At 35.7% G+C, this 14,595-nt stretch overlaps 2 protein-coding genes across 2 annotated transcripts; both read left to right on the forward strand.

Moving 5' to 3' along the window:
* The first annotated feature begins 5,933 nt into the window (after positions 1-5,933).
* Positions 5,934-7,964, forward strand: LOC110783540 (protein FAR1-RELATED SEQUENCE 5-like). Its single transcript, XM_021987888.1, has 2 exons — positions 5,934-6,045; positions 7,054-7,964. The coding sequence occupies exons 1-2, from the start codon at positions 5,934-5,936 to the stop codon at positions 7,962-7,964; spliced, it is 1,023 nt and encodes a 340-aa protein (XP_021843580.1).
* A 711-nt stretch (positions 7,965-8,675) lies between these two features.
* Positions 8,676-10,093, forward strand: LOC110783541 (protein FAR1-RELATED SEQUENCE 5-like). The gene is made up of 2 exons (XM_021987889.1): positions 8,676-9,650; positions 9,971-10,093. Exons 1-2 carry the CDS (start codon positions 8,676-8,678, stop codon positions 10,091-10,093), a joined length of 1,098 nt encoding a protein of 365 aa, XP_021843581.1.
* The last annotated feature ends 4,502 nt before the right edge of the window (positions 10,094-14,595 follow it).

The raw sequence follows: 14,595 nt of genomic DNA on the forward strand, positions 1-14,595 counted from the left end.
CGCTCGCGCATACGAGCATGACCCCAAACATGATTACAAGATGCGAAAAATGACTGACGAGCCCCAATGCTTGGGGGCTCGCGAAAAAAATATACTCCAACAAGGAGCGCACAATCAAAGTCACATTCCCGGACTACGCCATACACCATCTCATGTTTGGATATCTAAAAAAAAACAGGTTCGACCTCAGAAAAAGATCGTCATTGACACTTGTGCATGGTCCTCTGATCAAAAGACCAAGTAGTGGCAAAAATCGAGCCGTAAAGACTAGCTCAAAACCACAAAAGCAGACGGTCGCAAGACAAAGGTCCGTCTAAACCCGTTGTCAACCCACGTTCAGGTTACAACTAAATCCGAGCATCCCTCGAAAGAATTCGCTCTTGCAAGAATGAATAAAAGAAATTCTCAAAAAAGAAATCACGATGAAAAAAGTAGGAAACTTGCCCATCTTAGAGGGCAGGATCGCGTCACGAACCACGCGAGACCCAAATTGAAAAACGAATTCAGGGGCGTCCACCCTCAGCGGACAGGGCTCGCCCACCCGCAGCGGGCGGGGTCTGCGTCACTAGCCGCGCAGGTCCTCAGTTTTTGAAAAATAGAATCTTCAAAAACAAAATGAAATAGGCTCGCCATCTTCAGCCGGCGGGGTCTACGGTGCAAACCACGTAGGTCCTTATCTTCAAAAAATTAAACACAAACAAATTTCGAAACAGATTCGTCCACTTCTATCGGACGGGGTGTCCACCCTTAGCGGACAGGCTCGCCATCTTTAGCCGTCGGGGTCTGCGTAACTAACCGCGCAGGTCCTTAGTCGCTGCAGCGATAACTCTTTTTGGTTTTCCGTTTTTCCCAAAAACGATGTGAGTATCTTTTGGTTTTTCGTTTTTCCCAAAAACGATGTGAGTAGCTTTTGGTTTTCCGTTTTTTCCAAAAAAGAACGATGTGAGTAGCTTTCCTTTTTCCACAAAAAATTCAAAGATTGGTTTTCCGTTTTTTTCAAAAAAAGAGAACGATGTGCTGGATTTTCCTTCGTTTTACGTCCCATAAAAACAAGGGGGTTTTCTCGTTTAGCTAACCCTAAAAATGAGAATCTTTAAAAACATTTTTACCTCGTGATTGGACTTGGCCAGGCCCAATTACACTTTACAGCTTTGATTTCGAAAACATCTGTAGCTACTCCCAATGACAAAGTGAGGGAGTTTCTAAGCACCTTTAGATCCTTCCAATGACAAAGTGAGGAAGTTTCTATCCTATCAGTTGACAAATCCTAATGACACGTGAGGGATATGTCGACACTTCAAAGTGATGACCCTTAAGTCAAATGTTATCACTCGGGGGCTCGCGAGACCCTCGCAAAAAACAGGTCACCATGGCTTGTGTGACGCACTCCGTCTAATACTTTGACCATCGTCTACTCCAAGACTCAGTCAAAGTGGGGGCTAACCTGTAGACACCTACTTTTGTCCCCATTCCCGAAAGGGAAGGTTCGATGATGAAAACATAAATCTCCACTTGACAACGCATCTCCTATAAAAACAACGAATCTCAATCACCCTTCTCGTTTCACCCGAAACCTGCTATTTATAGAAACCTGCTATTAATGGAAAACTGCTAAAAATAGTAACTGCCGTAAAGGGTAGCTTCTAAAAGTGGCAAGTTATAAAAGATAGAAACCTGTCAGAATTAGGTGTTGCACTCCAACATAAATCCTAAATGAGATAGAAAACTGCGAGAATCCTATTCCTAATATGATTCGTAAATTAGAGTTACGTATTAATTAAAATCCTAACGAGCCTAGAGTTCGTAACGGGCCTAGACGCATTCCGTCATGAAATTGATACGCACCAAAAGACTCGATTAAGTCTCAAACACTACGGATTTCAGGAATCCGAATCTGACTAAGAAAACAGCCCAGACCCTATTTTCAACGGATGGCTCTGGGCGCCGAAATCTTCGGCGCCCAGGCCTGGGCGCTGGAATTACCTGGGTACGTGTTTTTTCCTAATTCTTTGTGGATTAGAGATCTGCAATTCTATCTTTCCACAAACTCTTTTCTATAAATATAGCCCAAGTTCGACGTGAAATCACAACACACAATTCATATTCTGAGTATTGACTCCAACCCCTAGCCTAAGCCTCACGCTGCGAAATTGTTCACGCGTTCTGTCGCAATCGATCCGTAAATCGAACAGAACGTATCATGTCCCATAATTTGAGATTCGTTAAATAAAAAGGAGAAATAGCAACGTCAAAGTGGTTAGTTTTCTGAGAACCGTGACGCACCTCTCAAGGGTGCGTCGTAATGTGTCCCTTTTCTATGATTTAATTGCTTTTCTCGCCCTTTTTATGAACTATTAAACTAACTAAATCTGCTTGTTCTACCACGCCTAACAAATATAATATTTTTGGGAAATTGGATTATCATGCTAGGTCCCTTAATGCTATTTAAATCAGATAATCGCGATCGATCTAGTATTATATGTTGCATATTGCTAAAATCAACTCAGATTAGTTTAATAGTTAACGCATGTCCCTTCAATTATTTATGCTGAGCTAGTAAGGATATCCTGCCTCTGGAGTTATCGACGAGCGAGTACTCCTCTCGGTAGTTACAGTCCCCCGAACCCTCAATCTCTACCTTGCGGGTGTATGTTGAGAGATCCCCACACCAGGGATCACAAGGGAACCTACGGCCGGCGTGGTCAAACATAATTGCACTCCCTTTATGTCACGATAACCGGATTTTGTCAGTTTTTCTCATTGTCGTTAAAAACTGAATGGCGACTCCTATATTACTAGTCAATTGGGTGTAAACTCACAGGAAATCCAATTACACTTGATTGGATAAAAAGAATCGTCACACCCACGAGGGACGAGGTCACGCATTAGCCTCGTGCTTTTTCGACCCCCTCACAATATATATATTTCGAATATATTTAATTAAATTCGAAAAGAAAAGAACGTACTTAATTCACATAAACGAAAAGTTTCAAATAAATAAGTTAATTTCGAACTTAAATAAGAAATATTAATCTGATTTCAAACAAAATAAAATGAATTTGGTCCCACAAAAAAAAGTACGCATTTTTGAATGATATAAAAAGGAGGAGCTCAATTCTAGGAAATTCGTTTTAGGAAAATAGCTAGTTTAGGCGCCTAAAAATTATTGAATTAAAACCATAAGCTTCTAGATACCACTTTGTAACACCCCGACAATTCTCTTTTTTCTAAAATAACCCTTTTTATAAATATAACTATAGAGAATTATCAAAGTATTATCGCCCGTGTGAAAACGTAACGGCTTATTCAGAATTTTGCAGCGAAAAACATAAAACTAAATTTAGGTTTATAAATAATCGATTACAGATTTAATCCCAAAAACCAATCAACGAAAATAAGGGAAGGTAAATAGTACGACAAGTTTAAAGTCCAAATTAACAAACCCAAGTTACTTAGCAAAACAAAATAAATACAAGCTCTCTAATCCCGTTCCCAATGATGCATCATCTTCAAACCTGCAGATGGGCCACACTTATTGATCCTTAGAGACTGCTCACCAAAATGGGTCATCACAGAATCAATAAGGCATAGCCATGATCAACACACACAAACAAAGCACGTAATCATCAAAGCTGAGTACTTCATACCAAACCAATAATAATCCTAACATGATTCTATTAAACGAACAAACCTAACATGATACTAACAAAACATAAGTAAGGATAACCAAAACATATTGACTTGAAAACTATATTTGACTGAACTAAACCTTTGTATCATTAACATTATTTTAATTGAAATAGTCAATGGACCGAGTTGCTACTAGAAGCCTTCACTAAGGAAGACGAGGTACGGGCGCGACTCCGTAACCCCAATGACCTACGATATCGAGGAACTTTTGACTGAAATAGAACCGGTGATCAATCCGGCCCCGGAAAAAGGCATAGGCGACCCATGACCCCAACTCCTGATTGTCCGTCACTTCAGACGTGCACAGTCTAAAGATAATGCTACTCAGTTTCACTTTACATGATTTACAGATTAATACTTTGTTATGACTCAACAATCACATAAGTCATACAATCAACCATTACTTACAACTGTTTTTATCTTGGAAATAAGTAAGTGATCACAAAGGTATCAATCAAGACTTATTCCAATTAACTCAACCTTTCCTTTAATAAAGATCAACCCCACGATATGGGTATAAGGTTCAACTTACTAAACAAGGTCCTCGACCCTCATAAAGTAGTGAAATGCTAAAAGGGAACAACGATCAATCGATCTGAATATATATATATATATATATATATATATATATATATATATATATATATATATATATATATATATATATATATATATATATATATATATATATATATATATATATATATTCAGATCGATTGATCGTTGTTCCCTTTTAGCATTTCACTGCTAACATGTTATAATTCTCATAACGAAATATGTCCAACATGTCCATCCAACAATATTAAACATGTAAATTTCAACATAACCAAGTTCATCAACAATTTCAACATGGTTTCAACAAATAACACACATCTCCAAGCACACAGGTATGTACGTACCTTTTGTAAAGAAACTGATAGGTCACTTTAACACTTTCAAAAGTCGCCTAAAGAGAATTCTCCGCCTAAAACAACCAACAAATATTCCCAATCAATTCCTAATCATTCTCAACCAAAATAAAGCATTCTAAATACACCCTAAACATATTTAGAACCTTCCCCAATATCAAAACTTGAGTATTTGATTTCCTAGCATAATAATTATTGAATTCGATGTTTGAAATTCGTTGAAAACTTTTCGCAAATATCATACTTATATTTTCAGCAATATAAACTCGTTTAAAAACTTTGCCAATATCAAATTATCATGCTTAGAGCATAAAAATAATAGTTTTAATCATTCCTAATCATTCTTACTATAATTTAAAACCATTAAAACTTTAAATTCCCGCTTTAATTAATTCAAAATCTCGTTTCAATCAATTTGTGAATTCTGAAAATCAATAATTTAATTATGCAGCGTTACAATTTGAAATTCATAAACAAGTCATAAAAGTCATAAATTTAATTCAATCCAACATAGATTAAATTAATAACATATAATTAAAATTAGATTAGCTTTAGGTTTTCAAGAATTAACCAACAAGGAAGGGATGACGGAGGTGGCAGTGAGGTGCGAACGGTGGCGGAAGAACTGCTCGGCGGCAGCGAGGGAGTGGTTGCGCGGCTTGGTGGCGGCTGTGCAAAAACCGAAAGAGGAGGAGGGCAAGAAACGAATAACGTGAGAAAAAGAAAACGAATGAGAAAAAGAAAAAGAAAAACGACTGAGAAAAGAAGAGAGGAGACTACCGTGCACTTCACGGCGGCTGTGTTGGCGGCGAGGAAGACTCACGGTGGTTGCTGTGCGAAAACCAAAGTAACGGTTAAGGAGGAGGAACGAAATAGGGATAGAAGGGAAGGATTAACGAAAGAGATAAGAGAGGAGGGAGGATTACCGAATGAAGGAGGAGACGCCGACAGCGAGGGTGGTGCAGGCGGCGGTCAGGCGATGGTGGTTGACGACGGCGCTGAAACAAGGAGAGGGGTAGCAACCGCAAATTTTATCATGCTCCCGGGAGCACTGTCATCATTGTACTCTCCATCCAAAAACGGCCTAGTTTAATTACAAATAATAAAATAAAATAAATAAAGTCAGGTGGAAAAGGGAAGTCAGTTATTTCGTGGTTTTTGATGTTTTCAAATACTGTGGTTTCTGATTTTTTATCAAAACTGTCAGATTTGTCTCTTTTCCTTTATCTTTTTTCCTTCTTAATTTTTTATGTATTACTCCGTATTATTCTAAGCAATACCAAGTTACTTATGGAGTAGTTTTGTGCTTACTAATTTCACTTTCTGTAATTATTGATGGCTACACGTGACGATGAAGAGGCTCATGATGATAAGGCTGCTCATGACGAAGATGCTCATAGTGATAAGGTTGCTCATGATGTCACAGACAATAACCAAATTGATGAAAGTAAGATTTTTATATTTTTATTTGCAGTTCATCTTAAAATAAGATTTTCATATTTTATTATATTGTGATTTGAAGTTCAATATTATAGAGTTAACCTTTGAAGTAACAATTTCGTAAAAAAACTTAACTTTCACAAGCAATGTTTTTTAATGTAATTATTAACGTCAATTCACTGACTTTAGATAAAGAAATGTATTTATTGACATGTTGGAAAACAATATGTATGCCTAAGATAAAGAACATGTAGTAGTTGTAAAAAGAATACACTGACTTAGATAAAGAATATGTACTTATTAATAGGTTAAAAATAGAATATGTTATCTTGGATAAAGAACATGTAGTTGTTGGAAAAAGAATACATTACCTTAGATAAAGAACATGTATTATTGACGGGTTGGAAAAATAAGCATAAGATACACTAGCTCATTCTCTTGATAAATCAATGAAATTATACCGTAAAAAGTTCATCTACTCATAAATAAAAGACTTTTGCTATACGGAAAAACAATAAACAAAAATGAAAAAGTATTTGTTAGATACTATGACTATGACTTCGTTTAAAATAGTTTTTGTTCGATGAAAAACACCTAGTTTAAATATCTAGATCATATAACTCTTATGTTTGGCTTACTTCAATTCTCATTCCGTCATAAAAATATATTATGATGCCTAACGTGAAGAACACGTAGTATTTGTAAAAAGAATACAATGACTTAGATAAAGAACATGCAATTATTAACGGGTTGAAAAATAATATGTTACCTAGGATAAAGAACATGTAATTGTTGGTAAAAGAATATAATGACTTAGATAAAGAACATATAAAGTATATTAATTGAGGTGTTGGAAAAAGAACAGGTTACCTAGATAAAGAACATGTACTACGTAGTTGTTTATGTAAGAATATGCTTACATAGAAGAAAAACAATATTCTAAGTGTGGGGTATATATACTTCGTATATGTATGTTGTTGGGTTTATTTTTATAATTTTTTTGTTTTAATTATAGTGGACATTGATTTGGATGTTGGGCAAGAGGCAAATTCATCGGATTTATTGGGAATTGAAGTGAAAAGTGATAAGGAAGCATATGAAATTTATAACAACTATGCATATCAAAAAGGGTTTAGTGTTCGTAAGGGCAAGTTTAGGAAAAGATCTGATCAAGTTACAATTTTTATGAGGCAGTTTGTGTGTTCCTATGAGGGTTTTAAAGGTAAAAGTGTTGAGCCAAAGGTTTACAACAAGTTAGACACTCGTACTGGTTGTAAAGCATTTAGACAATTTGATGTTGATAAATTAGGTGTTTATATATGTGTTAAGCATGGCATGGTGCATAATCATGATATGGTCAGTAAAGATAAAAGACAATGGCTAAGATCACATAGAGAAGTTACATCTCAACAATTGTCTTTTATTAGTTCTTTGAAAGAAAGTGGCATTCCAGTGGCAGATGCTATCCGACATATGATTAAAGAAGTTGGTGGGAGGGATACACTTGGTTTCATACCATGGGATGCTTATAATGCCTTACATAAACAAAAGGAAGGGAAAATTGAAGGATGTGATACTAACCAACTGATAAAGATGTTTAGGCAAAGGGAAGCCGAAGAATGTGATTTTTATTACGACTTTGAGGTCGATGATGGAGGACATATCGTTAACTTCTTATGGCGAGATGGTAGAATGAGGAGGGGTTATGATATTTTTGGAGACCTCTTGGTACATGATACTACGTATCGTACCAACAAGTATGATATGATATGTGGTCCTTTTGTTGGCATGAATCACCACTCCAAAAATATTATGTTTGGTGTTGGATTTATATATAATGAGAAGACCGGCTCCTTTGTTTGGCTTTTTCACACCATTTTGAAATCTATTGGAGGGAGAGCACCTGTAACTATTATAACTGATTGATCAAAAGCTTTGGCCGCAGCAATAAGGATTGTTTTTCCATCTGTTAGACATCGTTTGTGCACATGGCATATCGGCAAAAATGCAAAGCAGAACATTAGAGCTCTTAGAGCATTGGATGGATTTAAGAAACTATTTAATTATGTGCTCAAATACACGGATACAGTGGCTGAATTCGAGCATTATTGGAAAAGGTATATAACTTATACATTTTACTTACTGATCGATAATATCTTGCTTCTTAATTCTCCTATATCTATGTCTAATACTTTATTTTATCATGTAGTACTTTTAGATAACAATTGATGTTACCATTATAATATATGTCCAACTGATATTCGTACTCCAAAATTTAGAATCTAAGTTTCTAATTGTAGCTTTTAGCTCCCAATTTTTTTAATGAGCTTTATTGATGTTAGAAGAGAAAGTGAGCGTCATTTTCTAGGAGCACTGCCCCACTTCATAGCATTTGGAGAGAAACTTTTATTTTTTTCATTTTAATTACCGTAATATATAATTGCCAAGTTCTATTTTTTTTAGTAATACACTTTTTGAATTTCTTTTAGTCCACACATTCAGATTTACATCGAATAAACTGATCAATGCTACCATTTTTATCTATGTCCAACTGATCCTAAACTTGAAATATTTAATATGCTCTACCATTGTTGTTCACTTTAGGATGGAGGATAAGTATAATTGCTCAACAAATAAATGGCTACAGGACTATACTCTGACAAAGAGAAACGGTGTCCAGCCTACTCAAAGAAGTATTTTTCAAGAGGTATTTTATCTTCCCAAAGGAGTGAGACGACGAACAAATCCGTTTCAAGAAGACTTCACAAAACCCAAGGTTTATGTGATTTTTACAGGGAGTTTCTTGATGTAGCAGATAAGTGGAGGAGTAAAGAAAGTGGAGAAGATTACCAATGTAAGGTTGGGAACAGACATTTGGCATTTGCTAGTGTCAAGTTGCTTATTCATGCCAAAGAGTTGTACACCATTGAGCTCTACTTGATGTTTGAGGACAATTTTATTAAAGGTGCGGCATGCAACCACAAAATTGTAAGCTACGAACCTCCTATTCTTGTTTATCATGTTTGGAGACTAGATCAAGATTTTATTAGGCATGTTGTTACCTTTAACTTGGAAGAGAATATAGTCGATTTCACTTGCAAGGGTTTTACTGAAAGTGAGCTTTTATGTGCACATAGCTTACGTATATTTCATATACATTGCGTAGAAACTGTCCCACCTAGTTATTTAGTGAGTAGATGGACTAAAGCTGTGATGTACACAAGTGTTGATGATGATGCTACAAATGAGGCTAAAGATGTGTCGCCATGTGTTTGGAGGACTCACACTATAAGGAACTTCATCCGTATAGTAAACTCAAGTCAAAATGATGTAGTTTCCCGAAAAGTGGTTGACTCTGCTTATGATGACATGAAGAAAGAAGTGGAGAATTTGATTGGTTCCATTGATTTATCCGAAGAACCTGAACATGAAGAAAGCTCAACTCCTTCTGCTGATTATGTTAAAAATCCAACTAAAAGAAAAGAGAAGTATGTGAGGAATGACAGGCTGAAAAGTACAATGGAAAAACAATGCAATAAAGTAAAGGGGTGGAAGAAGAGGCAAGCGAAATTTTCTGATAAAACTAAGGCAAAGGCACAAGCTTCAGTGCAGGTTTTTGTATCTTATTTAAATCATTCTCTTTTGTAAAGAATAATTTTTTTTTAATGTCATATGATCATCTCTCAAGTAAAAAAATTTGTTTGGACAATCTTTTAGGGACAAAGGGAGTAGATGAATTGGATATTTGTGATATAAGAAGAACACAAAGATATATGAGTATAAAAGAAGATTTGTTTAATACGGGGTTTTAGTGAGAGAATCATTAGTTTAGTGGGGAAGTCATGTTTTAAGGTGTTATTACTACGTATATAAGTAATTAATGTATACTTTTTTTATTTGTATTACTCTAAATGTTCTTTTGTTTTTTCCAGGGTGAAAATGAAATTCCTCCTGGTGGTAATTTATTTCACCTGATGTCACATGATTTAGGATTAGAGGTTTTTGTACCCGACGACTATTTTGGTGTAAACTACATACCGTTTACAAGTTCATAATTTGTGTAATTATTTTATTTACTTTATTGTTTCTTGTTGAGTATAAACGCTAGTAGATTTTTAGGTTTGTAATTTAAATCCTCGTACAACTTTTTATGTTCATTTTATCAGTACGAGGTGGCTGATTCACTGGCAAAACGAGGACTTACAAGGCAGGACGAGTTCGTAGCTTGGTTGTAAATTTCATTCTGATAGTTATGTTCATGCTGTAACGAAACCATTAGCATTATTATAGCAATGCTTGTATACAGAATGTAATTGTGGGCTTTAATAATACAACCAAGTTTATATAAAAAATGTTCATTTTATCAGTATTGAAAAGTTTACTTTAGTTAGAAAGTTGTGTTCTTTTGGGTATTTTCCCTTTTCATTAAATAAATGTTATAAGTAGTCATTTGCGACGACGTAAAAAGATCGTTCATCTAAGCTACATTGTGATAAAATGAAATGTAAAAAGGATAGGATCTTTATTAAAAGAACGATTAGAAAATATCATGCTTTACAATTCACATAATTCTAAATTAAGACAAATTTATTTTGAGCCAAGTTATTAGTGTCACTGAATACAATATTAGCTTTAAAAATAAGCAATGTGTGATGCTGTCGTATTTTCCGAATTTAATACGGAGTACCCATTACTATGTATGTAGTACTTCATAATGCCAACAATGTCTTGAAAAGAAAGAGGACTAACAATTATGAAAAAGAACATTAAAAAAAATTACATGACTAAAATCCAAAAGAACATTTAGTGCATTTCAAAAGTACATGCAATCTAATATAATTCAAAAGTAATTTGAAGCTAAATTCTCGCTAAAAGTATCAAATATTGGCAGTTTTGAAGCTCAAATTCGTTTAGTCAATTGATCACTTGCTTTTGCTTCGCCTTTTTCTTTGCTTTTGCCACAACTTCTGCATGTATGTTGTTTCCCTTGTGCATTAGTATTCTCCCACAATATTCAACCCTTAATTGCCTAAGTTGGACAATCTGTAAAAATAAAACAAGTAGCATTTGTTTTAAAAAATTATGTAAAGGAACCAGAGTCACTACATGTGAGAAATAATTGATTTTGTGTCCTTACATTGTCCAATTCTAGACCACAATTCCATTCTGTGTCCTTTTTCCCATGATAGGTCCCCATGTGTTTGAGCAAGAACATACCACAATCCTCGTGATTTTTGTTACTCCTCCAACTCAAATTCAGGCATCTTAGCTTAAACTTGTCATATTTTTTAAATTGTGTAAAACTCGTGGTATGCAGGAATGCCCTAAAAGCACTTAACTGTTGACATACACACAAAAAACTAATTAAATATCATCCATGTGTAGTGTGTACCATGGGGTGTAGTAAATTTGACATTACCATCATATCAGGAAAATTGGAATATTTGCTCTTTAAATCTTTGTCGTTTTCCAAATACGTGTAATCAATCAGGTCAACGGTTCCCTCGATGAAATTGATGCAAAATACATAGCAGTGTCGTTCATATACTACTGGGAAGAATATCTGTAAATAACATAGTTACTTGAGCTAAATAACATGCAACTAAAGAAGGTCGAACATTCGTGTATATTGGAAAATAAAATCAGTCTAAAAAATAGAACCATTAACTTTAAATTGGGACTTACCAATTTGAAGGGTATAATGTTGTCAATTTTGTAATGCTTCAGTTCAATTTCTAACCTTTGGACAAATTCTTCAACCCTTCTACTAGTTGGATCCTCTTCTTGGACGTATTCATCGGTGCACAACAACACCTAGTAAGGTTCACAAAATTAACATTATTAATAGACATGGAAGGAATATATAAATGGGACACTATTTTATACTGTTTTAGCCAATTGACTGTTTTATACTTCATAGCAGTTATAGAGTATTAGCTCGTATAAAAGATGCACAAAGGGAACCTCATAAATCTTAAAGACTGTTGAAGACCTAGAAAAATATTTAGAGGACACACAGTCTACTATCTTGTGTACAACACTGCAATTTGGAGGTATTAACTCCATTACAGCTGATCATGCCGCTTCTCATATTGGTAAAGCTGTTGGACTTGCCTTGTTGCTGAGGTCTTTACCATACCATGCTAGTCGTCAGAGACTGTTTGCTTATATACCTTCTGAAGTTGCATCCAAACACGGTTTATTGATTGAGGAAGGGGGTCGGACTTGAAGGAAACAATGCCCTTGGTCCAAGTATGCATTGAATGTTAAGTCTAATAAATGCGGTTCAGTATTAATTAACAGGTTAATAATTCAGTGAGATCAAGTGAGCTGAATGCCTAGCTAGAGGTCGCTTCAGTTCAAGTGGAATTAATGATATTAATCCACAGCTTACTCTTGACTGAACCCGTAGAGTCACACAAATAGTACGTAAACGGATCAAGTATTTAATGACATTAAATACTCCATCTATGGATATTCGGAATCGACGGATCTTGGTTTCAGTGGGAGCTAAGATCGTCAAAGGCAAGTAAATGAATACTCTGGAAACGATGATATTGCCGGAAACGGAAATATGGATCGTATCAGAAATGTAAATATTATCCAAGTCGTAGATGTTGCCGGAAACGGAAACATGGTACGTATCGGAAAATATTATCGGAAATGGAAATATTGCCGGAATCGGAGATATTGCCGAAAACGGAAATATTGTCAGAATCGGAAATATTATCGGAATCGGAAAATAATTCCGGAAACGGAAATATTAAATATTTGTTCGAAACGGAAATTAATTCCGGAATCGGAAATGTTAAATATTGTTCGTATCGGAAATGAATTCCGGAATCGGAAATTTAATCGGAAGCGCATCGTACGAATTAGCATCGGAAGAGACTTGCTAGACGAAGGCCCAGCATGAAGCCAGGCCCGCGCCCAGCAAGTCAAGCGCCCAACACAACGCTGCCAAGGCCACGCCAGGCCCAGCGCAAGGCCAGGCCCAGCAAGGCATGGCGCGCGCGCATCATGGGCTGCGAGCTGTGCAGCTCGCGTGGGCCGCGAGGCTTGCGCGGGCTGTGCAGTGCTCGTTCTCGTGTGCGGTTGTGTGCGATACGAATCCTAAAGCTATTGGAATTCGTTCTATGATTAAATCCTAATCCTAGTAGATAGAATTTATTTAATAGAGTTCTAAAGGGATTCTAATTAAACTAATTGGTATTCTAATAGGATTCTAAATCCTTTTCCATGACTCTATAAATATGTGCCTAGGTTCACAATTTATGCACGAGAATTCAAGTATTCAAAGTTAAGATTTTTAAGCAAAAATCAGCCAAACACTTGCCACATACCAGCCGAAAATAAGTAGTACCTTCAGGGCGATTCTAGTTGGTCAATCTTAAGGCGAATCCGGACGTGCAGTGAACTTTCTACGGAGGGACGACACTTGGAGTCCTAAAGACTTGTTCTTGTTCGGTTCGGGCGCAGCTAGGGAGGGCACGCTACAAAGTGTATGCATCCTAGACTAATTATATGATTATGTGCAATTTATATGATTCCTGACATTAAGGTTTTTCCGCATGATTTATGTTGTTCATATGTATCATAACCTAACAGTGGTATCACGAGCCTCTTATTATTTGCATAATCTATAAATTGCTTAACATGGTTAAATTTTACAAATTTGCAAAGAATTAAAAGGGGTGATTAATTTTCGTAATTGTTAATTAATTGCAAATTGCGTTTATTTAATTATATGTACGCAGTTTTTCGGCAGTTTCTTCGTTAATTACTCAACCAAATCGAGTGATTTTTGTGTCAATTCCGCATGTAAAAGGCATTCTAAAATTTTGACAAAACCACTATTATTCGGCCGAACTCAGAATTCCCAAATTCGAAGCCTAACTATGACTTTTCGGAGGTTTTAGTTTTTCGAACGCAAAAGTTTGTAATATTAAGATGTTAAATTGAATATTTGCGATTCTTGTTGTTAAATCTTGAATTTTTTATTGACCTACTGTATATGTTTAACAATTTTGAATGCCTAAGCTTATTAATTATACAACCTAATTTGTAATTGTAATTAATTTGTTGAAATTCGAATAATTTAGAATTTGATTTGATTTTCATAATTAATTGACAATTTAATTAGGTATCCATGATTAAAAACCACCATAAAAATTGTTAATTTGTAATAAATTTTAAATTTTTATGACCTAGATTTGAATCCATGTTAATCGGAAATTAATTGATTAATAAATTTTCGATTTTTCGCCCTAAAATTATGGAATTAATATGATTTATTAATTTGTCGTTAATTTTAAATTAAAAATTTTAAATTTTTATGAAAATCTCTCATACATGTTGCACGCACAAAACAAAGGACGCTACGTGTTACCCTTAAGGGGTGTTGTATAGTGCGGGCACGAGACGACGAGCAAGGGAGCTCGTCGCCCGTGCGGTACAAATGCAGCGAGCAACAAAGCGTGGTGCGCGCCGCGAGGCAATGGTGCCTGGGCGTGTGTGCTGTGCGCATGGGCGCTGGGCGAGGGAGCGTGGCACAACT

The sequence above is a fragment of the Spinacia oleracea genome, chromosome 3, assembly GCF_020520425.1.
Source record: "Spinacia oleracea cultivar Varoflay chromosome 3, BTI_SOV_V1, whole genome shotgun sequence".
NCBI lineage: Eukaryota > Viridiplantae > Streptophyta > Magnoliopsida > Caryophyllales > Amaranthaceae > Spinacia > Spinacia oleracea.

Bases quoted from the DNA above. Each gene is read 5' to 3' on its own strand.
- LOC110783540 (XM_021987888.1), top strand. From the start codon at position 5,934: ATGGCTACACGTGACGATGAAGAGGCTCATGATGATAAGGCTGCTCAT. The intron at 6,046-7,053 runs GTAAGATTTTTA...TTTTAATTATAG, and splicing joins CAATAACCAAATTGATGAAA to TGGACATTGATTTGGATGTT.
- LOC110783541 (XM_021987889.1), top strand. From the start codon at position 8,676: ATGGCTACAGGACTATACTCTGACAAAGAGAAACGGTGTCCAGCCTAC. The intron at 9,651-9,970 runs GTTTTTGTATCT...TGTTTTTTCCAG, and splicing joins AGGCACAAGCTTCAGTGCAG to GGTGAAAATGAAATTCCTCC.